The sequence below is a fragment of the Patiria miniata genome, unplaced genomic scaffold, assembly GCF_015706575.1.
Source record: "Patiria miniata isolate m_02_andy unplaced genomic scaffold, ASM1570657v1 HiC_scaffold_3, whole genome shotgun sequence".
Taxonomy (NCBI): Eukaryota; Metazoa; Echinodermata; class Asteroidea; order Valvatida; family Asterinidae; genus Patiria; species Patiria miniata.
Genome location: NW_024037069.1, coordinates 11,536,977 through 11,562,176, shown reverse-complemented (window position 1 = coordinate 11,562,176; position 25,200 = coordinate 11,536,977). Strand labels below are relative to the sequence as shown.

At 40.9% G+C, this 25,200-nt stretch overlaps 1 protein-coding gene across 5 annotated transcripts in view; it reads left to right on the top strand.

The window, feature by feature from the left end:
- Positions 1-25,200, top strand: part of LOC119738691 (leucine-rich repeat serine/threonine-protein kinase 2-like) — an 87,208-nt gene that overhangs the window by 40,826 nt on the left and 21,182 nt on the right. For 3 of the 5 annotated variants that reach the window (XM_038213615.1, XM_038213616.1, XM_038213614.1), the window contains 23 exons: positions 207-383; positions 2,812-2,927; positions 3,565-3,652; positions 5,826-5,990; positions 7,525-7,751; positions 8,853-8,963; positions 9,884-10,020; positions 10,748-10,899; positions 11,568-11,688; positions 12,449-12,560; positions 13,695-13,769; positions 14,571-14,681; positions 15,417-15,512; positions 16,134-16,279; positions 17,059-17,179; positions 17,949-18,078; positions 19,207-19,366; positions 20,124-20,178; positions 21,490-21,624; positions 22,049-22,207; positions 22,886-22,980; positions 23,700-23,800; positions 24,835-24,935. In XM_038213615.1, coding sequence (XP_038069543.1) covers positions 207-383; positions 2,812-2,927; positions 3,565-3,652; positions 5,826-5,990; positions 7,525-7,751; positions 8,853-8,963; positions 9,884-10,020; positions 10,748-10,899; positions 11,568-11,688; positions 12,449-12,560; positions 13,695-13,769; positions 14,571-14,681; positions 15,417-15,512; positions 16,134-16,279; positions 17,059-17,179; positions 17,949-18,078; positions 19,207-19,366; positions 20,124-20,178; positions 21,490-21,624; positions 22,049-22,207; positions 22,886-22,980; positions 23,700-23,800; positions 24,835-24,935 — 2,891 coding nt within the window. The remainder of the gene's footprint in view (positions 1-206; positions 384-2,811; positions 2,928-3,564; positions 3,653-5,825; positions 5,991-7,524; positions 7,752-8,852; positions 8,964-9,883; positions 10,021-10,747; positions 10,900-11,567; positions 11,689-12,448; positions 12,561-13,694; positions 13,770-14,570; positions 14,682-15,416; positions 15,513-16,133; positions 16,280-17,058; positions 17,180-17,948; positions 18,079-19,206; positions 19,367-20,123; positions 20,179-21,489; positions 21,625-22,048; positions 22,208-22,885; positions 22,981-23,699; positions 23,801-24,834; positions 24,936-25,200) is intronic. The other 2 variants (XM_038213618.1, XM_038213617.1) reach the window with 1 other exon arrangement.

Sequence of the window (25,200 nt, the reverse complement as noted above, 5' to 3'; positions counted from 1 at the left end):
CATAATAATTTGGTACTTTGTTTTTTGATGTTTGCAAATGTTGTATATATAACCTTTCAAAGTGTGAAAAGCTTGCTGAAGCAAAAACAAGTTTTTAAGTGTGAACGGTCTACTTTTGCACTATCTTAGACTAACACTTTGCTTTGTAATACCCTTTGCAACTTCTCCCCCTCAACCTGCACCTTACCCCAAAACCCACTCCCAAGACTCGGAGGTGGATAACCTGACCAAAGCCATGAACCGACGACGTCAGCGGTCGGCGGGTGAGATGGATATGATACGCAAGGTCTCCAGCAGCTTTGTGCCTTGGCGCAAGTCGCTGAGCAGCGCCAACCTGCCCATAAATCCAGACGATCCACGCTGTCTTGAAAGCCTACAACGAGGTAGTATTAACAGCAGAGAGGTTACGTTACGGGTTTTTGCTAAAACTTGTTCGTTTAGAACTGTGTGTGTGAACATCAAATGCATTGGCAAGGCACATGTAACTGTTGGCTTGCTGTACGCAATGCCAACGGAGTGATTTTTGCGTTCTTTGTAACATGAAGAAAGACAGGAGATAGCCTCTTCATTTCTCAAGCAAGATGAAGTTTTATGAGAGTTCAAATAATCTTCATAGACCTGAGAATACTATCCCATTAACCCTAAGTCCCCAGGCATTTTTGCTAGGATGCAACCTAAATCCTGCAAAATCCTCCAACTGCCTCCATGTAAAAATTGGATGCAGCCTCAATCATCCAAAATCCTCTTTTATATTTCTTGAATGTGGTCCTTGGAAGGGTGACCACTGCTTCAATCCTGCAAAATCCTCCAGCAGTCACTGTCAGTATGTTGAGGCAGAGCCAGTGACATACTGGAGCAGTGCGGATGATTTCAAATATGATAAGGGCCTAAATTTATGCACGGCGGAGCATAAACAACACAAGGTCCAGCCTAATACCTTAACACAGTGCATCCTCCGAAATCAGCTACACACTTTTGCCATATTGCCTCAATCCTGCAAAATCCCTCATTTTGCAAAGAGGATTTTGGAAGGTTAGGGTTAAACATTAAGTAGTCATCAGTGTTTTTAAAACATTCATCGTTGAACAGTTCTCCCAAATGTTAGTGAACGTACACGGATTCTAGAAATGTTCCACTTAAACCCTCTTCTGCTTCCCCAAAAAGGAACGTGAAGCTTCCAGTATGAAAACTCGTAACTTAACTTCTCTAATATCTCACAGCACCTCCCGGTGAAGTTGTTCCCGTAACTATGGTGTGGGATTGTATTTTGTATTGTTCAAATAAAGTCTAATCATGTGAACAAATTACAAGTCATTACTGATGCGGAATCATGCTGATGCATTTTTTGCGTGCAATGTTCAGGGGTGAGATTCATCCAGATATTTTGGTGATTTCAGGATTTTTTTTGTCGAGATTGATCTAATATCGGGACTTTTAAAGAATCCTGCTGAAATCTGGATATAATCTTGAGGGTTTACTGTAAAGGTGTTTTAACCTCTAAACATTAACAACCAATGAAATATGTTGTAAGGGGTGTCTTTTAATAGGCAATGCAAACATATACCATAGACCCTACGTTGCTGTGGGGCACTCGGTGACCCGTAAACCCTCAGCCGATTATTTCCTGGATTTCTTTTTATTTCCCCCCAAACTCACTCCTGATTTTTACACTCAAGGTGCGCACATTTTGGTCACCCTGTTGGCCTATGGAGCATGGTTCCGCCTCAGTAATTGATGTCACTGAATTAGTCTAGTAGTGATGTGCATCAGGTCGGGTCGACGAGGCCAAACCGACCCAAGACATTAATTTTTTTCTAAACTGAAACCGAACCTACAACAATTAGGACAACCTAAAACCGACCTGACCCGACCTGACAACAATTGAAATACTGACCCGAAACCGAACCGACACGAAAAACCTTAATATCTGATTTCGGCAAGTGTGTCCACTGCTTTCGTCTGAACCGACCCGCTTTGTGCAAAAAAATGTCAGCTTTCAGTAACTTAATCATGCCGTGGGGCACTCACAACGTAACCTACTGGTGGGCCTACATGTTATAGACCGATCGAGATAGATCGCATTTTTAGTCGCACCGCGCGCAGTAATTCTGCACTAAATAGTGCACCATGTAAATTTTCATTCTGTTTCGGTTCATTTCGGGTTTTTCCAAAATGGCTTAAGCGACCTGACCCGACCTGAAAATCGCAACCGCAAAACCAACACCGACCCGACCTGACTAAAATGATGGACAAAACTGACTTTGGGTTTGGGTCGGGTCAGTTTCAGTTGACCTGAGAATGACACATGAGCATACAAACCGCTAATTTGCAGCACTTATTCTTGCATTAACACCACAAGACCGATACTGATTTTGCTACTCGCTGCATAAATGCAAGCGCTCTGCCTGCATGTCGAATACTTGCACCGCTGCACTTATTAATCCAACACAGGCGTAGAGTCGCTGCTCTTGTAGGACCACGTGGAGTGTCATGGCCTAGCAGTTAAGAGCACCGACTCATGCTCTGGTGTTTCAGAGGCAACAGTGGCGTGGGTTCGAGCCCGGGTCTGGACACTTGTGCCCTTAAGCAAGGCACTTAACCATGATTGCTTCGTCCTTCGGATGGGACGTAAAGCCCTAGGTCCTGTGTTTTGTGTAATGCAATGCACGTAAAAGAACCCAGTGACATGTATCGCTAAGAGAAGGGGTTTGCCCCCGTGTTTCTGGCTCCCACGCGGAGTGTTTAGGAGAAGAACCAACCAAGAATGTTGTTGGGATTTGCTTGAGAGTTACCGTTCTCCCTTTTCTCCAGGACTGAGGGAGCAGACTTCAGCCAGGGAATCCTTCTCCATTGGGAGCTCCTCTCGTCCTCAGTCACCAAGCCTTCTCAGTATCGAGTCCTACGTCAATATCCGCTCAAGATCGCAAGTAAGTTTTGCGCCGGTCTCAAGTAGCGAGATACCAGCATTCCCCTGAAGATGGATAGAGTGCACATGTTGGAATCATCACTGGCACTGGTTCTCTCTAGAACCATACCTTTTCACAGAGTTTAGTCCAGTACTGTGCCAATAACTTACCACTTTATTGTACAATTCCACCATTCAATCACATTTAAGATACTAAGAAAAAGTCTCAGCTTGCTGTACTTTGAAATTAAGTTTTGGAGTAGCTGTATAATTCTTTTTCATGTCTCTGAAACTTCTGGATGGCTTTTGTCATGATAAACGGGGGCACTCAACTTGATAAATGACTCTTGCTTATGACAAAATGTTTGGCTTTAAATATCTTAAAAATACATTTCAATCTGTGCATTACTGTCCATGGTTGCAAGATGAGTTTAGCCTACGTTTCATGATTTTAAGTGAGAATGATACAAACTTGAACTATGGTCAAACATCGTTGAGAAATCTCCTGGTCCAGGCTCCGTCATAGATCCGCGATACACACTGCTATAGATACAACCAGCAATATAACCAACCTCTGGGTAACCATATATTTAGATCTGAATAAAATGTGCTCACTTATGAAGGTCATGTTTTGCCTTTTCTTTGTTTTTGTTCTTCAGCCCGAGAGTGAAATCCGAGGTGCCTTCTCTGTGAGCGAGGAGAGTGCAGGGGATCAATTCCAGTCGCCTTCAGACAGCTCTCAGCCTAGTGAGTAGTAACTGTGTGCAGGACCTAGCTTTTAAAAACTTTGTAGTTATCAAACAGCTTTTGGTAGGATTTTAACCAGTTCGGGTCAGAGGACGTGATGACACGCACTGGCTGTTTTTATACACCGGCACGGCTGACGGGTTAAGACGTCAAGATTGCCTCGACTCGCCTCTGGGTGACGTCTAAACACGCTAATCCCCTCATGTATTTTTTACACACACAAAGTCCATGAAGTCTGTGGAGGCGACCGTGTGTTGATCTTGAATTGGCCGTTGTGCACAGCCTATTGTTGTACAAGTTACGCTGGTGCACACCCCGGAGTATTGAAACATATGAGGTTTCGGCAAGAAATATCGTGACTCTTGTGGCGTTTGGCTGTATCAGAAGTTGGCAAATTTTGCCTTTTGTGAAAATCCTGGCATGAAGTGGTTAAGCATGCAACTCGTTTCATTATTAGCATGAGAGGGTACATGATGTGTGTGGAGATGACAGATTTGGGGTTGACAGTGCCCCCCCCCCCTCCAGCCCAGATAAGGGAATGGGTCTAAAGTGGATACCAAAGCATACTTTACAACACTAGCTTACAATACCATGACCTTGTGCTGGTAGCCTGGTTATAACTGTAACGTGCACTTCATGATGAAACTAACATTCACTTTATCACTGTGATCATTAAAAGCTGTTATCCGCCTTTATTTGATTAAAAGATCTGTGTGTAGACATTAAGCCTAGATTATAAGCTTAGCATACTGAAGATGATAACACACCCTATGAGATTATTGATGCTGATGTGCATGTTTACGACATCCAACCTGATAATGCTACATTCAAACCATTGCCATCTGGATTGCCTATGATACGCAGTGGTATGGTAATGTATGAATTCCAAATTTCCAGCTGAGATTTTCGGCACTTTTGTTGTTGTTACTGAACTTGTTACATGTTCTAAGGATTCAACTCACGATAGACCAGACTAAAGTATATTTCTGTCTGTGCGAAGAAACTTAAGTTTGTGGTATAAGTTTGCTTGAGTTCATCAGCACATTATGCAATCAAAATATAGAGTAAATATTCAGCAAAGTCTGTCACAAGCCAATATTGTCAGTAAGGCCAGCGTTTATCTCCTATTCCCCCATGGGTGCCAGTCCATCGCAGGTTACTCCCCAGCTCATGCCGGTACTCGTTCATACTCCTGGGTGGAGAGAGGCAGGTAGGGGTGAAGTGGCTTGCCCAAGGACACAACATATGGCCAGCAGCTGGATTCGAACCCCTGACCCTCTGATCATGAGTCACAAACCCTAACCACTTGGCCACATTCCCCCAATGAAAAGTAATAATTTGTTTTTTTTTGGCAAAGCAAGTGACACATCTTTGTATTGAATTTAATGGCAATGGTTCATTGTTACATTTTAACAACTTTGGACTGCTGTAATGAAGAACAGTGAACTTCCAAATCCACGAAGCATGTGGCATGAATGACTAAACAATTCTAGAAATATGAAATGACAGTATCCATGACACGATGTATTTATACAATTGTTGTATGCAGACGATGGTGTTTTGTACACCCGGGGGTTGCCACTATCTCCTTAGGTTGTACAAAACCCATGGACTACATTCGCAACAAATGACAAGTGTAATTTTGTTTTAAACCACAGCATTATTTTTGATAACTGTTTTTAGCCTTCCAAAATTAATAATAATATTATAAATAAAATATAGTACAATTCACCAACCCAAATTCTTTGTTTTGTGTTGACACCCGTACATATTTCTGATTCTGAAATTCAATAGTTTGTTTATTGATATGCGTGTCTGCATCACACATGCGTTGTCAATGTTGACCTTGTGTACGGGGTCTATACCAACAGGATTGTACAGAGCAGCGTGGACAGAAATATTCAAAAGTCTTTAAGAACAATCACTGTGATGTACCTGGGTATCATGAGGTGATGTTTCCACAGGGTCCTTGGGTCGTCAAATGTGATATTTAAATCGTCAAACGTGAACTTTCCTTGACCACTGAAATTTCAAAATCTTTTTAACATGGTATAATAAGCGGTGATGTGCTCTGTGGGGACCACTAGGTAGTCACACATAAATTTCTGAAATAGGTCAAACGAGCAGTTTTCAACTGGAGCAATTTCATCTTCTTCTTTTCTTTCTTACCCAGGACCCAAGACTGGCCGACTGTTCTCCTTCGGCAGCGTTAGTGACAGCAGCGCCACAGATATGGAATACAGCGAGCCCTCGCAACCATCAGGTGTCATGCCGGATGTAGTGCCTACCCCGTCCCCATCCACCACACAGTGGCATAGCACTCCCGTTCAGAGGAGTAGTAAGTATATGTCCAGCCTTAAACATTGTGGTTGCAGCATACATGTACATCATAGAGTTAAATGTATCTTTATCTTCAAGTAAACTTGAATCCTCGATCCTGAGTGGTCGATCCAAGGCAACAAGCCGTGCTACATATAACCATGTAGCACGGCCATGGTCCATACCGCACTCTGCGTATTGCGCTATTCCAATATGCGTGCGCCATTCCGTACAAACACGCACGTGTAATAGGATAACCACTGAAAGGTGCGTGTTCAATCTTTTTAGTGCGTCAAGTTTGCTTGAAGATAAATTGTGCCCAACATACCATGTGGGACACAGACGCACTACATTATTCCGTGTTCCACTCGCGCTCGCGGGTTAACTAATATTAAAAATCGAGAGCACACTCGCTATGCTACGACGGATGTGCCAACAAAGGCACACAAAACGGGCAAAACGCAGAGACAATGGTCAAAACGCAGAGACAATGGGCAAAATGCAGAGACAATGGTCAAAACGCTGAGACAGTGGGCAAAATGCAGAGATTTTACGCACTGAAAGTGCGCACATCCGGGTATTTCACAATTGTTACTATGTTCTAATTATAACACCTGGTTTTGCCCACTTACAAAATGGCCGTCCCGCGTCCATGTTGGCACGTGTACTCTTTAGTTTATGACATATAACTCTGTGATGTACATTTTTCTACCTCTTTCCTAGGTTTTACTTCAACCTCAGCCTCAAAAGCAGATCACAGAATGTCAACTTGCTCCCTATAATCTTACTTAGTCCCATAATAAGAAGGACTGGATTTGTTTTATACTTGGTGATTTCAATGTTTATACATTAATTGCAACTTTTAAGCCCAATCCTGCTCCTAAACAGCAATATTTTTTAAGATAACCGTGCACGTTGAATGGGTATGATTATCACCTTGAACCTACACACAATCCCGCACATGCCTGTTTGTTTATGGTGTAAATCAAGGATTTTCTATTATTCCTCTTCCCTTTTCCTTTGTTTGTACTCTTTTTTGCAACAGCCCTCATTGGTTTTGTACACGTTTTCTAATCAAGGTCATCTTCGATTCGGTTCCTGTCCTGGATTCATTGATGATGTTGCACATCACATTTGTGTCCTCAATTTACACCATAAACAAACCCACCCAGTCGTGTTTTACTATACTCTCGAGGGCAATGCTTTGTGTTTCCCTTTGTCCCTGTAATATAACACTCTCCCATAGACTAAGCACACAAACTTACTACAGAGGACCGTTTCAACAAAAGACCCAACTCCCAAAGAATTAAGGGATCTGTTGTTCTCCCTTTGTGTGTCGGTCCTTGGGGGTTATGTAGAACACGTACACATATTCACATTAATAACCATGTGCCTTAAAAATACATGTTTATAGTACACATTGAATTTAAAACCCAAATCTTTAACAAATATTAAATTATACTTTTTTTTTGGCAATAGGCTACCATAAAACCTCATTACCATAGCTTCACATCGGCAATATTCCTTTCACTTTCTTTCCATAATCCCTTTAGAGAATCGTCGAACCTCCAGACACATGCTTCGTCTCAGCCAGTCCATGCTAGACGTCCCCGAGACCTTAGATCTCCACGTCCACCTGCTGGACCTCTCAGCCAATCGCATCACAGACCTGCAGCAGTTGGCCCGATCAGAGGACAAGTTGATGGAACAGTTTGCCTTCCTGGAGAAGCTGGACCTGAGCAATAACGCCCTGGACGAACTTCCTTCTCAATTGACCCAGGTAAAACGACGGGCAGCGCATACTGTCCAAAACGTTGAGTTACCCCGGTTCATATTGGAACCTCACAAAAGAGATTTGTCACATGATATGGTGCATCTTTGAATTTGTATAATGAGAGCCGAGCATTGCCCTTAGTGATCCTGAAATCTTATCAGCTGCTATTTGCCAGGACGATACAGTGTTTTGATTGGCCTATAGTTCTCCAGCATGCCTTCAGGTCATGCACGCGGAACCGAGTGCTCTATTTATAATATTTGTATATGTATGAATATGTAAATTATATGTATGAATATGTAAATTATATGTATGAATATGAAAATTAAGTCGACTACTGTGTCATAGATATAGCAAAGATATGCGCTAACAGGGTTCGACCTTAACTTTTTTTATCACTAGCCAGCCGGGCTACTGAAACAGACTCTTAACCAGTCCGCGGGCATTTTCACTAGCCCGCATGTTTTCCTTTTATAGAGTGTCTCATAAACAACAATGGCAATCTTGTCAACGTTTTGAATGAACAGATCTAATAATTTAACCCTAAACAGTCAATAAAATTAGACAAAAATTGATACAGAATTTCTTTCTGAATTTTATGATTTATTTCTTCCTGTCCTTTCATCTGTGTCGTAGCCCAATAATTTTTTACTCGCCAGCCGGGCTAGTTAAGGAATACTTTGACTAGCCCGCCGCTGTTTTGACTAGCATTTGGCTAGCAGGCTACCGCTCAAGTCAAACCCTGGCGCTAACCCTGTAGGCACAGATTCCAAAGTAACGGAATGTACCCAATTCGTTCCCTTACTCTTGAATCGGGTAACCATCAGTGCAGACATTTTTGCCAAAGTTAACAGATTTTCCCTCATCAACAGATTTTCCCTCAAAGTAGCCATGAAAGGTTAATTTTATTTTCCCTAATGCAGGAGGAGACATTTTGTAGGATGGCTGCAGTTTGTGATATTCAAATGTGATCAAACTTGATATCAAACTATCACATGCTCAGCTTATGAAGCACATAACCGCAGGAATCAATCACTCTTTACAACTGAAAAGACTGTTTCCGTAGACTATTTCTGAGTTAACTGCGGTGTTTTGTTTGCATGACAGGCGCTGCCTAGGCTTCAGCATCTGGACCTGAGGAACAACCAGTTTCAGACCCTGCCTGTGCACCTGTTTGGCAACGGCAAGCTACAGACGCTAGACATGTCTGGGAACAAGGTAAGCTATCTGTTTATCATATAAGGGTCGATTCAAGCTACCTGATCAAAACTCACCAACTGCACTGCATAGATTTATTTAAGTTCATATTCTTATCACTTCAATTTTATTTTTTATCGTTAATTTTTCCCAGTGTATGTTTTCTTCCGATTTTTGTCTGTTCTATGAATCCTGTTTTGTTCACATCATGCTCTCCGAAGACATTGTAACAATTACATTTTTGATGTAATTTTATGGCCCTTGATCGTGAAAAATTCATTTTATTGTAATATCTTGCAATATTTTTGATGAAATACAAAGATGACTCCCTTAATTTACTGCATGAATCCACAGTGTGACATCATCTCAACTTAACCATACGTACTCCACACGATGTAGCATATCATGAATGGAACTGGAAGTTAACGCAAATGGAATGTTTAGCCAATGGGCGTTTGTAATCAGTGGTGAGTGCGTGTGTATGACAAAGTCACTTACGAACTGGAGAGGGCTCTCTCACTCGCCCATATGACCCGGCCTACATCCGGGTACTAGAAAGTCAGCAGTGCCATTGTAGTAGGTAAGGATCTTATAGAGCCGTGCGCAGTAGTTGTAGTAGGCAAGTCTTCAAAGCTGTGATGGATGGCAAAAACTGTGAGGAAAAAACGCGGAGCCAACAGCCAGTGCAGGGTCCCCATGATTATGACAGCCATACACGGCACAGGTAGTGACCATTATGCCATTTGATAAAGAACTTGCAGTTATTTTACGTGAAAATAAGCCCTACTCTCTAGTTTGCAATGCACAACGTGCTTGCTAACCAAACGCTTGCCTACTGCAATGGTGGTCAATCAAGGGAAAACTGGATGGCACATGGTACTTTGAGGTCATACAATCAGACCCTATACGTATTTTTCTTTATTGTATTGATTTTATGTCAGATCAACGACGTGAGCGAAGAGCCTCTTGAAGTGTCGTTTACACTGATTGACTTGAACCTGAGCAATAACTGTATTCAAGAATTCCCCATGTGGTTAGGACAGTATGCTCCGGCATTGGCTACCCTCTCACTAGCAAGGTAGGTGCTCCAACTCAACTTTCAGAGTAGATGTCATTATGTGTGGGTGGAGCGTGTGATCGATACTCGGTTTATTGGGCCTTTAAATGAAAACATCTATGAAACATGGTTGGGTGTGGATGATTAAATGGAGAAAAGGAGAGTATTGAAGACAACATGGCATATGTAAGTCAGGTAAAAATTCATTATCCAGTCTGCTTCATCTCAAATTGAACTGAGGAGTTGTGGGAACAACAAGGGGGGCTTTGAGACGCTTCGTGGCCGCAAACGCAATGGTCCTTTTCAGTTGTTTACGTCGTGTTTAAGCTAATGTGCACATGCTCAAAATGACGCAAACAATAGCAAAGGACCGGTTTGTTAGCTGCCACCAAGCATCTCAAAACTCTTCAAGGATAATTTTGCTTTCTCACAATCTTTGTTGTCTAAAGGGATGGGAAAGGCCTAGTGGTTAGGGTTTGTAATTCGTTATCAGATGCTCAGGGGTTTGAACCCAACTATTTTGTCCTTGGGCAAGCCACTTCATCCCCACTTGCCTCTCTTCACCCAGGAGTATAAATGGGTGCCGGCATTAGCTGGGGAGTAACCTGTGATGGACTAGCATCCCATCCAGGGGGAATAGAAATATTCTCAGTCGTTTCATGCCACTGAAACCGGAGATAAACGCCGGCCTGATGGGCAAGATAGGCTCAGAACAGACTTTACTTCTACTTGATTTTGTTGTATACAGAAACAATCTGAAGGAGTTACCAGCGATGTCAATAGAGCTGACTAGGCTTCAAACCTTGGACTTGTCTCATAATGGGCTGTCACACATCCCGCCAGAATGCATGTGGCATTGCAACTCTCTGGATTACCTCAACGTCTCGTGCAATCAACTCAGTAAGTTCATCTGAGTTTGTAGAGTTTATCGAGAGAAGTGGTCCTGGGTTCAAGACATATAGGGTCATTTTTATTTATCAAAAAGTAGTCTATTTAATTAATATCAAAAAGCTGGCTTGAGTTAAATATTGTATTGATACTAAACACCCCCTGAAATTACTCCGTTTGGCTTGCTGTTATTGAGAAGAAATCAAGAAATTTGGGGGATTGCCAACGATCAGCCAATTGACTGATCTGTAGAAATAAAGAGTGCTGTTGACAAATTTTATGACCAAAAGGTTGTGAACGATTTTTCACTGTTTTCTGGAAAAGTGTAATATCCACTGAGCTGAAACTTCAACAGGCTATGTTTTGAACATTCTTCTTTGAAATTTAAGTGGTGTTTTTATTGGAAACAAGCAAAATGCATGAAATGCAAATGTTCCTACATATGCCTTTCATTTCAAACTCTGTGCCAAAACAAGAGAATAAATTGCAACTTGCCCCCCCCCCCAAAGTTGCAAACTCAGTTGTGAGATTGTAATAAAAAGCTGTTTTTTTGAAAAATATGTGGGTGTTTTGCAAGATTATTTTTGCTCGATGACAAACATATTAAGTGTCATCTGATGAGCGTTCCCAGAATGCACCACATTTGACCTTGACGTCCTGTCGTGATTTCACTTCTCCAGAGAGTCTACCCGAGGAACTGGGAGAGTTGCTCTGCTCCCTGACGACGCTCAAGATGGCCGTCAACAACTTGGCGCTACCCGAGCCTTACTGCATCCCCAAAATGATCCTACAATTACCATGGTAACCAATTCCTCAAATTCATCCCAGGATTCCAAAATACAAAATACACCGTACAATTATATATCGTGACAGCGCCACCAAGTGCCAGATAGTGGGAAGTGTGTCCTTGCCCCCTAAAGGGTGTAGATCTGTAAATAGGCCCAGAATTGCCTACGCGGGCCGAATCACAATTTGCCTGCCCTCAAATTCTTCAGTATTAGAGCATTTGTTAAAAAGAAGAGTGGAAGCTGTGCAGAGGACTGCAAGCTTGTATTTCTGTGAAATTTGGATGAAATTAGGCCCTAAAATGGCTTTATTTTGCAATGGAGCGTAGGCGTCCATTTTCGATGGGCTTCAGGATTGCTTTTAGGGGTGATCATCTTTGGATGGAATTTTCTCCCAAACGTCATCAGTTAAACCCCCTGAAAAAGTTAACAGAAAATGAATGATGATGAAAAAAGATTTAGTTTGATGGGTGTCTCAAACACCTTGTAGAGTTGTGAGAATTTTAAAATAGTTTTTGGAAGTACGCGTAATTACCATTGCCGTCTATGGGAGTTGATTTGCAGGTCGCACTCTTAACTCACCTTTTGGATTTCCAGTGTTAGAAAATTTTCAGCTTTTTTCCCTCATTTTGTTTCTTTTCAAAAGTACTAAACCCCTGAATTCCTTCATTTACAAAATGAATTAAATGTCTCCATTTAATGACGTAGTTGCACCTATCCCAAACAGAAATCTTAACAAGTTGAAGGCCTAATGATTTTATTAATGTGTCTCCCAGGTTGAGGAGCATTGATTTGAGCAACAATGGCTTGACTGGTGTCCCCCCTCCAAAAGAATGGAAGAGTCAAGGTTTGCGGGAAATTCAGCTTGGACACAATAAGATCAAGAAGGTAAATCTTGTGTGTTAGTCTTTTTCAAGTTTTGGCTAATTAGTGCAGCTCTATAACGAGTTGGGTTGAGTTTGTGTTTTACTTTGTTACCTGACTAATTGAATTTTAAATTTTCTCAAGCGGGGATTTTAATTTTAAAGTTGAACAAAGAAATGCTCTGGAGCGGGGTTTGAACCTGCATACTCTTGATAGCACTGGATTGCCCTTCCAGTGCTACAAACAGTGCTGTCCAGCCCTATGTTGGTGGTTCCCCATTTTGTCAATGGCCTTGTTCAAGGGGTGCTAGTCAGAAGCCATGAACCAGCTTGCCATGCAGCCAGGAATCATGCCATAGTCACAATGCTAGCACCATTAGCAATACTGCAAACCAAGGAGTAGCAAACGGGGATCACTAGCAAAGTGTGGAATTTGTTAGAAGAATTATCCTACTAAACTTTCTCATTTTTGTTTTAAAGTGTGAAATAAAGCATTTATAAACTTGCATTCATAAATACCTAGTACAGTTTACCCATTCCTATTGGTCGAGAGCCTGTCACGTGGCCGGTCTTAAACGGATGATAAAGACATGGCTGGCTGGTCTTAAATACTTTTCCAGTGTCAAATGAAATTTGGACTCTTAAAAATCCAGTGCCTCTCTTACCGTTTTATTGGTTGAACGTTTACAATCCTCACGTAGGCATGTGCAATACTACCAGTGAGTTAGTACTTTATAGTCCTAAATTTACAACGCAACGCCCCAGGTGCATTCTGCGTGACATTGCGCAGTATGCGCAACGCGCGCGCCAATCTCCATAAAAGGAGTTGTTTACATCTTACTCGTGAGCTGGACACTCCATTATTTAGCTAGAGGGGTATTTAACAAAACATGAATAGAACTTGTTGAACAAAAACATTTTTTTACCGAAAATTTTTGATTTTTTGACCAAAAAGGTATTTATGAATGGGAATAAATATGTGCTTGGTCGGTATTAATCACTCTGTTTAAGACCGCTTGGAGTCTGGGTGCTGATAATTACCCGAGCCCAACTTAAACAGAGTGATTAAAACCTCCGAAGCACACATTTATTCCCTTATTAATTTGTGAATCTTCGCTTCTTTTCTTAACCATATTTTTTTTTCACACGAATGTTATAGCTTGATCTTAGCGACAACATCCGCTCTTGGCAAAAATTGGAACGCCTTGGACTGAATAACAATCAACTGTCTCAGGTAACAAGCTTCAAAGGATTTTTTCTTCTTCAGATTTTTAGGTTACAACTGCTTTGATCACTGATCAAATTGTCAACACACATACATTTCTAGTCATGTTTTACTAGGACCCTTAGTGTTTGGACTTTAAGTTTGTCTCAACATGTCCCATAAGGTTTGTACACAAAAACTTTCCGAGGACTTGGTCTCAGACGCAACTGGGCAACACATTCGTTTAATTTTGTAGTTCAGTAGTAATACAAGACACTGCACTCGTAATCGGTATTTATTTCTGAGACATTAAGCTGCTTCAAGAATCCTTTAAAGTAATCCTTCCTAAATATAATTTTAAGACAGTGGTGTTAGATCTAAAAATAAAAGAAATTTGACGCAAGTGTTGAAAGGGCCAAACAGAATCTGATAATCAAATTGATTTGCAATGGCCCTGATGCACGAGTTGGCCATTTTTGTTGAGTTCCCTGAATGTATTTCATAAATTGTTAATGGTTGATTGGGATGGCGCCGGACTATTTATGCAGCCTTATTTTACTGTCATATTTTTTTTTTAAATCTGGCTTAAGACATGGAATGCCTAATTACAAATGGTAAATTATTCAATGAAGTAGACTTGAATTAATGAGTAATTTACTTGCTTTCATTTCTCTTCGCAAGTGCCAAAAATGAAGATTTTACCTCACTTTCAAATCAATATTGTCGACGCAGGCAAAAGGCCAATAAATTGCATTTTCATTACCTTTAGACTGTTTTTCCTTCTTGTTTGATATCTGTGTCTGATTGGGTTTTGGGTTGTCATGCCAATAGGTTCCCAAGGAGGTGGGCCAGATATCCACATTGACATCCCTAGACATCAGCTACAATCCCAAGATCACCTGCATTCCTGACGAACTGGGTAGACTTTCAAGGCTGTGGGAGGTAAGCTCAAAGAGTGGGGGGGGGGGGGGGGGAATCTTGTCGTTGAGACAGATCTTGTCTTTGAGACAGATTGGAGTCAGTTTGGCAAAGTGGTTCTTTCCTCGCCTTCCACCTCACTGGTTCGGATTCCTGTACTGGTCCATATGTGGAATGGGTTTTTCAGTCCCTACTTGATTCCGGGGGTTTTCCCGAGAATATTCTTCAGGAGTTTTCCTCCCTCAAAAACTAGATATTTCTCCATTGGCTTCTCCCTGTAGTTTCCTAAAGAGATATTTGAGGTGAAGTGGTACATTTATATCAGAAAACGAAAGGGCATTCGCGCTAAAGAATCATGTGCAAAAAAAATGGAACTTATTTAATGGCTGATGAGTTGGCTGTTATTTAAATGTACATTATGATAATTTAGGAATTTAAACCGATTTTCAACTCGGCATTTTAAACTTGGTGGTAAAATCTGTACCAAAAGTTATTCACAGTGTCTTTCTCAAGGCAGAAATAGGTGGAAATGGGGTAATTTTCTTTTTAAGCTAATTTTCCAGTGACTGGGGTCATTTTGAACAACTGCAGCAGTCGATCGTTTAGGTATATATTGGCTCATAATTGTTTCAAAAGTTCAGATAATTTAGCCACATCTCTGGAATCGCAGTGTGACTTGGGTGTGTGTTGCATCGTTTTCATGAGATGCTGATTTGTTTTTGGCAATTTTGTTTTCTTTTGCCTCTATGTCCTATTTAGCTTCCTCTGGATGGGCTCAAGTTGGACCTCGACCCTTCCATCCTCAAAGGCCGTACCAAAGACATCATTGGCTTCCTGAATCAGAAACTCAAACAGGTACAATCATCCAAGAGACAAAAGGCTGGGCCTGTATAGTTCTATGGATTCATGAAGGAGTAGAAACAACAATAATATAATAACAGTGGCGCACGTATCCACCAGGACTGATGCTGAAGGCGCTTCATCATTATTACCCCTGCTCATTGGGCCCATGAAACATTCCTAACACCATCTCAGCTCCCTGGGGAGTTTACAGCTCGATGCTGCCATTTTGACGCAAAGCAGCTAAAAACAATCACAATAACCATCTCTGGCCTCACAGGTACCCATTTACTCCTGGGTGGAGAGAAGCAGTGAGTGACAAAGTGCCTTGCCCAAGGGCACATGCACCATGACACTAGGCTGGACTCGAACCCACAACCTGCAGCTTTATCCGCAGACCACGAGTCCAATGTCCTCAACCACTGTCACTTGCCACACAAGTTGCTAATGGGTTCAGCAAGCTTCTTGCTTTATAATGTGCTTTGTATCTTGAAAAAAAACTGTTGGGGAAATCCTGAAAATATATCCTTTTAACTCACAATATGAGTTTCAAACCTTCTGAAAACATGACACCAAAACAATTTTACCAAAGCTCATGCATCATTTTATTTGTTTACCTCCTCTCCAAACGGCTAGTCTGTTCCCTACTATCGCATGAAGCTGATGCTTGTCGGGTATGGAGGCAGGGGCAAGTCCACACTGTTGGCCAGACTACAGAAGCTGAGGAGAAGTAAGAAGGAAGCCAATGTAGCGACAGTTGGAATCAAAGTGTCTGACTGGAAGTAAGTCTCTTCTAAATTTATTTGAGTGATCCGTGTTTGCTATTTCCCGGGTTTGCAGCATTGCTAATGTTGCTAGCATCGTGACTTAGGACATGATCCTGGCTATATGGCATGTATCAGTTTATGGCTTCTGACTAGCGCTCCTTGAACAAAGACATTGACAGAGTGGGGAACCACCACCATTGGGCTGGATAGCTGAGTTGGTAAAGTACCGGAACGGCAATCCAGAAGTCGTAGGTTCAAACCCTGCTGCAGTTAATTTCTTTGTTCAACTTTAAATTATTTTTAAGGCACCTAGTCAGTTTACCTGGGGGATTTTGAAAACGTTTCAAATTTAATCCAAATCAGTAGCAGTCCTTGAAGAATTCTGGTCGAAAATACATCAAGTTCTTTCAATAGTTGGTATCCCAATGAAGGTGCACATGAAAAGTTTTGGGTTCACTGTCCTTGATGTCCAAAGAGGCCATTGAAGTATTGTATTGGATATGAATGTTTTTAATGCAGCAAAACACTTATTTATAAAAAATACTGATTGAAAGTACATCCCGATTTATCCAAAGTTAGTAGTTCCTTGGAGATGTACGTAAAACATATATATGGTAGTGGGCACATACCAGTTTCATCTTTGCGTGAGTGTCAGGCATTGGCAGCAATGCACTTGAGTCCCTCCGAACTCTCTCTTTGTAACCAAGCGAGGGGGTAGTTGTGCGCGGAGTCCCTTCTCTGGCTGATGTTAGAATCCTCGAATCAGATTGGATTTCTATATTCCTTGACTACAGGATACCAGTGAGGTGTAACAGGAAGACGGTGGATTTCACCCTAAATACCTGGGACTTTGCTGGGCAGGAGGATTTCTACAGCATGCATCCGTGCTTCCTGACGGGACGAGCTCTCTTCCTGGTAAAAAAAATAAATACTCTCACACCTACAAACCCCACTTGACACCCTCCCACCTCCGCCCACCCCCATCCTCCACCCCTACCCAACCCAACCACCTCACCCAACCCATCCCACCTCCACTTTGACTGAAGTAATCTGCTATTTTCTACCTTGATACAATGGAATGCCATAGTTTACGGCATGACATCCATATAAATGTTTGGTAAAGTGGTCGTTCAGTATTGTGTACAGAAGTATGCGTACCAGATTCAACTCTCAAAAATGGACCTTCATTGCCACATTTTTACTGGTGTCCATGACAACAAAATCCCTAGTTTCTGTCTGAATTTGTTTCTCTTAAAATTTGCACTTGTTTTTCCATTCCCACATATAGAACAACGAATGCCCTGAAAAGTTACAGTATATAACTAGGAAAACACCAGAAATTACCTTTGCCCTTACCACTTTTTTATATGATTGAATTTTGCATAGAGGAGCATGTGAATTCAATATTTGGTTTTGCCCTTCACCAATGCAACTTCGTAAGCACTAGTACACGCAGTGCTGTCCGAGAGAGAAAAAAAACAGGCTTACTCATGGGACTCGAACCCATGACCTTCTGTTTATTAGTGCAGATACCATACCACATTGAAGGGGTCCTCTATCATTGTACAGTGACAGTGGTCTGTATTGTGCATAAATTTGTAAATCAAGGAGAAACCGATCATGGATTTTGATTTTTGTTTTTACACCAAACCTGATTGTGAACTGAATTTGGAACTTGTCGCAGGTGGTGTACGATATTAGCAAAGGTCCCGATGAGGTCAAGACATTACGGCCGTGGCTGCTGACCATCCAAGCCCTGGCCCCATCCTGTCCAGTGGTGGTGGTAGGAACCCACAAGGATAAGATACCCAAAGGTTAGTATTGCCTAGAAAGAAACAACTGTAAGAAATAAGATATATTTTTATATAATTTTTTTTTTTTTGAACTTCCTTTTTTCAAATTGTGGGTTTTTTTTTATGAGTTGTAAAAATAAAAAGTGGTTAATCAAAATGTACACAAGTTGTGTAATTTCTCATACATCTGATAAACTCTGTATATTTTGAGCAGTTTTGTTTACTTTTAAAAAGATTTTGAAAAAAAATCTTAATAAGATGACGTCCTCTTAAAAACCAGATAAATTTAGCATGTCACTGTCTACACTAGATTTGAGAGACATTTGTTAAAGGGAAAATACAACATTTGCAAACATCAAAAAATAAAACTACCAAATCATTTTGAAATACCTTGCTGGCCTGTTAGTGAATGACAGTGTAAAGCATCCTGTAAAATCATGGCACCTGGTATACTGTCATTTTCAAGAAAAGTGGTATTTTTGTATCAATTTCCAACGCTGATCGGCCGATCAGCGTTGGAAAAAACAGGCTTTTTTTCAAATACTGGCCCCAGTTGACTTTACACTTGTTTGCAATCGATTACACACCTATGAACGGGTACAAGCCAGCTAGACTGGTTCCTTGACCTTACAATTCCCCAATATATGTAAACTGCTCTGTTTCTTCTTAAATGGAGTCAGGGAACCAGACTACAGGAAAATGATTGTTTTTCTTGGTTTTTATAGCATTTTCAAACCCAAAACCTCAAAAAAGTCAGTGTAACTATATTTGCTATATATTTCCAACCCCCCAATTCCATCCATTTCTGAAAATTACAGCAAAAGCAAATGATGTATATTCCCTTTAATGAAATTATGGAACATTGAAATGAGTGAAGGAAGCCAAGTTTGTCATCTGCTAAAATGTTCATTTCTGTTCAAACAACAAACGTTTGCTGATTGAACATGTAACTGAAACAAGTCAAAATTTCACATTTTGTATACTGACAGAAACTACTTCTCAGCTGACTATAACAACAATGCTTCTCAGCTGACTGTTGCTTACCAACAAAATTGACTTGGGTCTTTTTTTCTTCAACTAAGCACCTTCAGGAAATTGCTCTAAGGTCTTTGTTATCAATAAATGTCCTGGACCTTCCTTTCTTGACAGACAAGGAAGAAGAATTCATCAGTGATATGGAGATGAGAGTGCGGAGTATCTGCCAATCACCAGGCTTCCCAGAGATCATGGGTTTCCGAGCTGTCAGTTGTACCAGCGAGAACGAAGGCCTGGAAGCCTTGCGCCGACTCATCGTGGAAATTGTTGAGACGTAAGGCGTTCACACAGATGTGTGTTCTTTTATTTACTGAGAAATATTTGCAATTACATGGAAACTTAGCTACCGATTTAATGAGAAGATCCTTGCTTAAAGTGAAGATAGGACTGGTACCAAATAGGCTGTGAAATTATTACGCCTGAAATGTTATCTTTAGGAAGAAAACAATCATTGAAGGTGGTTTAAGAAAATGTGCCAGGAGGCACAGCAGGTTTTTACGTGTTAACAACGGAATCCAGTTATGAGCTCCAAAAATTCTGCATATATTTCTCTCTGTTTTCTCAAAATGTACAGTATCCACTGAGCTCAAACTTCAGCAGTAACTTGTTATGCACCCTTCTTAAGATCTGGGGCAATTTTGTTGCTTCAAATGACAAAAACATGCACAAAAAGCAAATAACTCTAGGTACCTTTAAAGGGGACAGCTACAACTGGAACTGTGCTTCATCATCAAAAACTGTAAACAGGCATGAGAATCTTTCCTCTTTGAACAGGACTTCCTGTTTTTTGTTGCCCAAATGTCCACGTTTTTATTTCTGTTGAGCCTGTTTTGGGGCTTTTTTTGCAGATTTCACATCTTTTTTTCCTGATTTTGCACAAGTTTCCTGTTTTTATATATTGAAATTCATTCTCATGCCTGAAAACAGAAGCCACTCCCACCTGAGCAATAAAAAGTGTTTACTCTTTGATACTTGGCACCAAGACAGATGTTCAATACAATGTTGATAACTTCTTTTTCTCTCATTCACAGTTGTAAGATTAAAGGTCAAGCAGTCTTGGGCCAGATGATTCCCTACAGTTACCAGGTAGGTCAACTTATGTCACCACGTTGTCATTGCTCCATGGAAAGAGACACACTGCATACGCAGGAAACCTTACAGATGGGGTTTGTGGGGTATTTGCATTGTTCTCCTTTTCTCCCTCGCATTTCAAATTTCTCTTCTGGGATACCATTAGACAAAGACCAATTAATAGGATACAGTTGTTCCCTTTAGCCCCTGTCACACCTTTGCGTATCCTAATTCCTTATGAGTTCCTTATCAAAAATTTTCAATACGCAGCCGTACGCTCAATTAACGTCGAAATATTTTGATCACTTTGACTTATGTGCGACGCACATCTAGCGTACAAGTAACGAATTCAGCGCATCCATTGCGTATGAGTTGCGTATGCAGTGCACAACATTATTTTTCGGGCTGCGAATAGGTCAGTTTGCAGTGCGCATGCCTAGCGTATTCCGGATGCACCCGACTTATGCCGACCACATGCTTGACGCACTTTTGAGCGTATTCCCGCCGCATTTCCGCCGCTCGCCGTTCAGCGTACGTTGCATCTGCGATGCAGGTACGCTATGTATACGTCCAATACAGGCGGCTCATATGCTGACGGGGTGCGTCACGAACACATAGCGTACTCGTAACGCACTCGACCGATGCGGGACCGATGCGCTGCGTATTTATAACTTATGACCTGCGTAACAGCGTACGCAGCGTAGTTTTGTGCATGTCCAAAACTATCCTGCATACTGGGCCGTACCATGCGTATATCTGCGTACATAAAACCTACACAAAACGATAGAGATGCATATGAGGTGCGTATTGTGCGTACGACTGCGTATGAAAAAAATGTCAATGCGCAACTCATAAGGAATTAGGATACGCAAAAGTGTGACAGGGCCCTTTGTGCAAGTACCCCATAAGGGCAGTCCACAAAAATACACAGGGTCACATGCTCGTGCAAAGTATGAACAACTCATTTTTGTTCTGAACGTTAAAATCCCTGCCTCATCGTTGCCTGAAGGCGCTGTCTGCAATGTGTTCAAATGTCTCTCCCATCATTCTCTGCCAACTTGCGCTTTGTACCCAATAGGCATTTTTCATGCTGCCACCATTGCAGTCATGTTCCCTGTATCCAATAACAGTGCTGAATGATAATGTTTTGTGAGCAGAAAGGAACCAGACTATTTTTCCTTCCAGCCTCACTTTGGTTACGTTGATTTGAATGGGGAAAAATCAAGACAGCTGCAACATGATAATGGTCTATTGGGGGTATTAATGCTTCAAGTCTATCAGTACAAGTCCTACAAGATATCCTCGGGGTTTTTCTTGTCTCATCAGCGTCTTGAGGAGTTACTGAAGGAGGAAGCAAGGAGGATGAAGGAGAATAAGGAAGCACCTGTGGTGATGAGAAGACGGTTACTGCAGCTGGTACGAGAACACTCCCTGCAGTTAGACAGTGATGAACTATCTCAGGTTAGTAAGTTAGAATGGACATGTGGAGTCATGCCAAACTCTGTCAAAATGACAATGAAAGCGCTTCACAGAGATTAAAAATAACAAGAAATGAAATTAAAAAACCTAAGAAAAATTGTTACAAGAAAATGTTTGACAATGTAACGGTGACCAACTCAGTGTGATTGTACATAGGTTTCGACCAGTCCAATGAAACGTGGTACTTATGTTCTTTAGCAAGGTGCTTTACTACAATTTCCTCTCTCCACCCTGGAGTATAGTGGGTATCTGTTAGGGTAGGAACCAGACTGTACTGATTTCAAGGGCTGACCACAACTTATCTTAAATAATTTGGCTAGATTTATTAAACACTCTACCCCTTACATACATGTAGAATAAAGTTTCAAATGCCAGAAGTCCCAATTCTTCGTTAATTTCTTTTCAGGCTGTACGATTCCTCCACGAGACAGGAGTGTTGCTACACTATAACGACCCTGTGCAGCAGCTGAAAGAGATGTACTTTGTGGACCCTGAATGGCTGTGCAAGATCATGGCACTGGTGGTGACTGTGAGGGAAATCAACCCTTTCATCAGTCCTAACGGGGTAAGGGCTGAGCTTTGCCATTCACAGTGGACTCCATTTAGGAACTATAGAGGGCACTTGTGTGCTTCTTGTGCGACTCGGTACGTGACTGCAGTCTTTCAGTGGTCAAATTTCTTTCAGGGAGCCAGCTGTCGGTAATCATGGCACGCGTATTGTTCTACATGTTCTTTTCGTTGTTCTGTGTGCGCACGTGGCTTATCACGCATGTAGACAATCCGTTCCGTACATTTTGTACACAAGCTCTGATGGGTCGTTTATCCTTGTGTAGAGGATCCGTGCCATATTGCAGTACCGGTCACTGCCTAAGATTCAAACCAGCCAACCGACTCTTGTGAGCTGTAATAGTAAGCGGGTGGTCTTTGGTTCAAGCTCCACCTGAGTATATGAATTTATTCTTGAAAGCCCTCAGTCTGCACTGAGTAAACAGTGAAGGGCAAAACTCTATATTGAAATAATCCACTGAAACTGCCTTTATGTGAGTGGATTGAGTCCACAACTTAAATCAACATCAGGTATTTCTACCAGCAAGGGCCTAGATATCCAGAGAGCTTACGAAATCTGATTGGGAGATGGTTGTTAGATCACTGAAAAGTTCTTTTTAGCAGAATGAAGTATTTATTCAGAATGACACAGATACACCTACACTTACTTAGCTCTATTATATTTCAAATTCCCCAGCAAATGAGGATCATTGACTTGCCTATACTCTTCACAAGATCCGAAGATCTTCCCATCAAACGACTCCTTCCACAGTACCTCAAGCTACTTGAAAAGTAAGTATTCTACTGAATATCTTGAAGGCTCAAAGTGAAGTATTGCCAATCCATTCAGCACACCAGTACTTTCAAATGGAGTTCATAAGGGAAACAATATACAGATCTTTTGCATTGCGGCCATCTTTAAATTACCCGTTTTTGTTCCGCAGGGATACGCATGAGACCTCTTGTTCATAACATTTTACGGAATTTAATAATAAAAAAACACCTCAAAGGTTGCTACTGAATGCAATGCATGTATTGACTCTGGGTTTAAGGAGCAGCGACTGAACATAAGTGCGCCCAATAGAGCATTATCATGTTGCGGCCATTTAGAATTTTCCCATTCAAATCAATGTAACCAAAGCGAGGCTGGAAGGAAAAATAGTCTGGTTCCTTTTTTGCAAAAAACCCACATTATTATTCGGTACTGTTATTGGATACAGGGAACATGATTGAAATGGTGGCATCATGATAAAGGTTTATTGTCATCGTTATCTCAACTCATTTGAGTCTCAGCAGTGCAGATAGGTGGTCAGTGGAGGTTGGAGCATAAAAAGACCAAATTAAAAAAAAACATGTCCCAACAACTAGCATCAAGTGTACGCATGTCAAACTTTTGTTTAACAGCTGTTTGCAAATAACCCATTGATGGGTCAAACAAAAGCATTCTTTCTATACAATTTGTTACATATTTTGCAAATTTTTATTACATTTTTTTGAAATTTGCATTGCAGGTTTGAGGTTGCACTTCCAATTACTGACACGGAACTTCTGATTCCTTGCAAGATGCCGAGTCAGAAACCAGCAATCAGTCTACCGTCCTCAAACAGACAAGGTGGGCACAAACTTGTCTCAAATGCTCGTTCTATCCAAATTGGAAAAACAAATGCGACCAAAGAATTGACTTTCCCTTCTGTTTGTGGAGGCCTGTTGATAAAATCTCATTAAAAAAAATCCACATCCACTGGTTTTGTGTAATCATTGTGTAAAATGAAGTCTTCTGGGGACTAATAGCAAGTTTTGAAAATCGTATGAGATTTGAGAAATGACTTGTATAAAATTTGTTCAAAGTTGCATTGTTGAATTCTACAGCGTGTCCCAATAAAGATTGTGCATGAATAAATCGCTGATTTTCTCAAAAGTTAGTCAGACTAGCTAATCAAATTTTGTAGCATTTTCAAACCTATGGTCTTGTATATAATTGGTGATAAAAAAAAATCAAGAAATCCAACGATGCTAACCAGAGATATCTTTGATTTGGTAAGGTTATGTATTTTTCGACCTGCACGATGTAATTTCTACACTTAGTATTTGCTTATATATACCAATTATTGGGTTATTGGTATGTGTTATGCAGTGCTTGAAATATTGCATGGCCTTCATGTTGCATTTGGATAAGGGTGTTCACAGATAACATTTTGGGTACATAGCATTATATGATCAAATCTAAAAGCATGTGGTAACTGCTCTAATTGCAAATTACTCGAGCGTCAATGTTGTATAGACCCTTTTGACGTTCTTTGTTAACATGCTTAACTACAGGATTCTAATGGTGCAGGATGAAAATAATATAGCCTTACAAAATCAACAATATCTCTGGTTTGCATTGATGGATTTTCTTGATATTTTCACCAATTATAAAAAAGTTGATTACCTTGTATGACCACCTTTTGAGCAAATCAGCGATTTCTTCATGCACAATGTTAATATTGGGACCCGCTGTATGCCAACCTAAGTTGGCTGGTATGGAGTATTTGATATTTGTTTGTTTTAATTGGTTCAGTTGAAATTCCAGTGCAATATCTGTGTTGGTAACCGATGATATATAAATCTATTGACTGATATTTGTGGGTTTTTTTTAAATCTTAGATCTATTACACCGAGTCTATGACATGCCGTATGTTCCAATCGGTTTGTGGTCTCGTCTGATATTGAGACTTCTCGTCTTCTCAACGCAGATGCTACAGACAGTGAGTTGTTGCCTTATTTGTTTGAGATTCCTTGAAAAACTGGATAGGGACAATTCTTTGTCAGGCTGAAAAAAATACAAAGTAAAAAAAACAAACCAGAAATTAATGGAACAAAAACTAACAAAAAAAACATACATCAATTTGAATTTACAACTGGAGGGTGACATTTTGTTAAAAATAAAAATACCTTTTTTGAAAGACTTACACAGTTCAGATACAAACAAGATACATACACACAAGTGTGTATTTGCCTGCAATCAGGGAC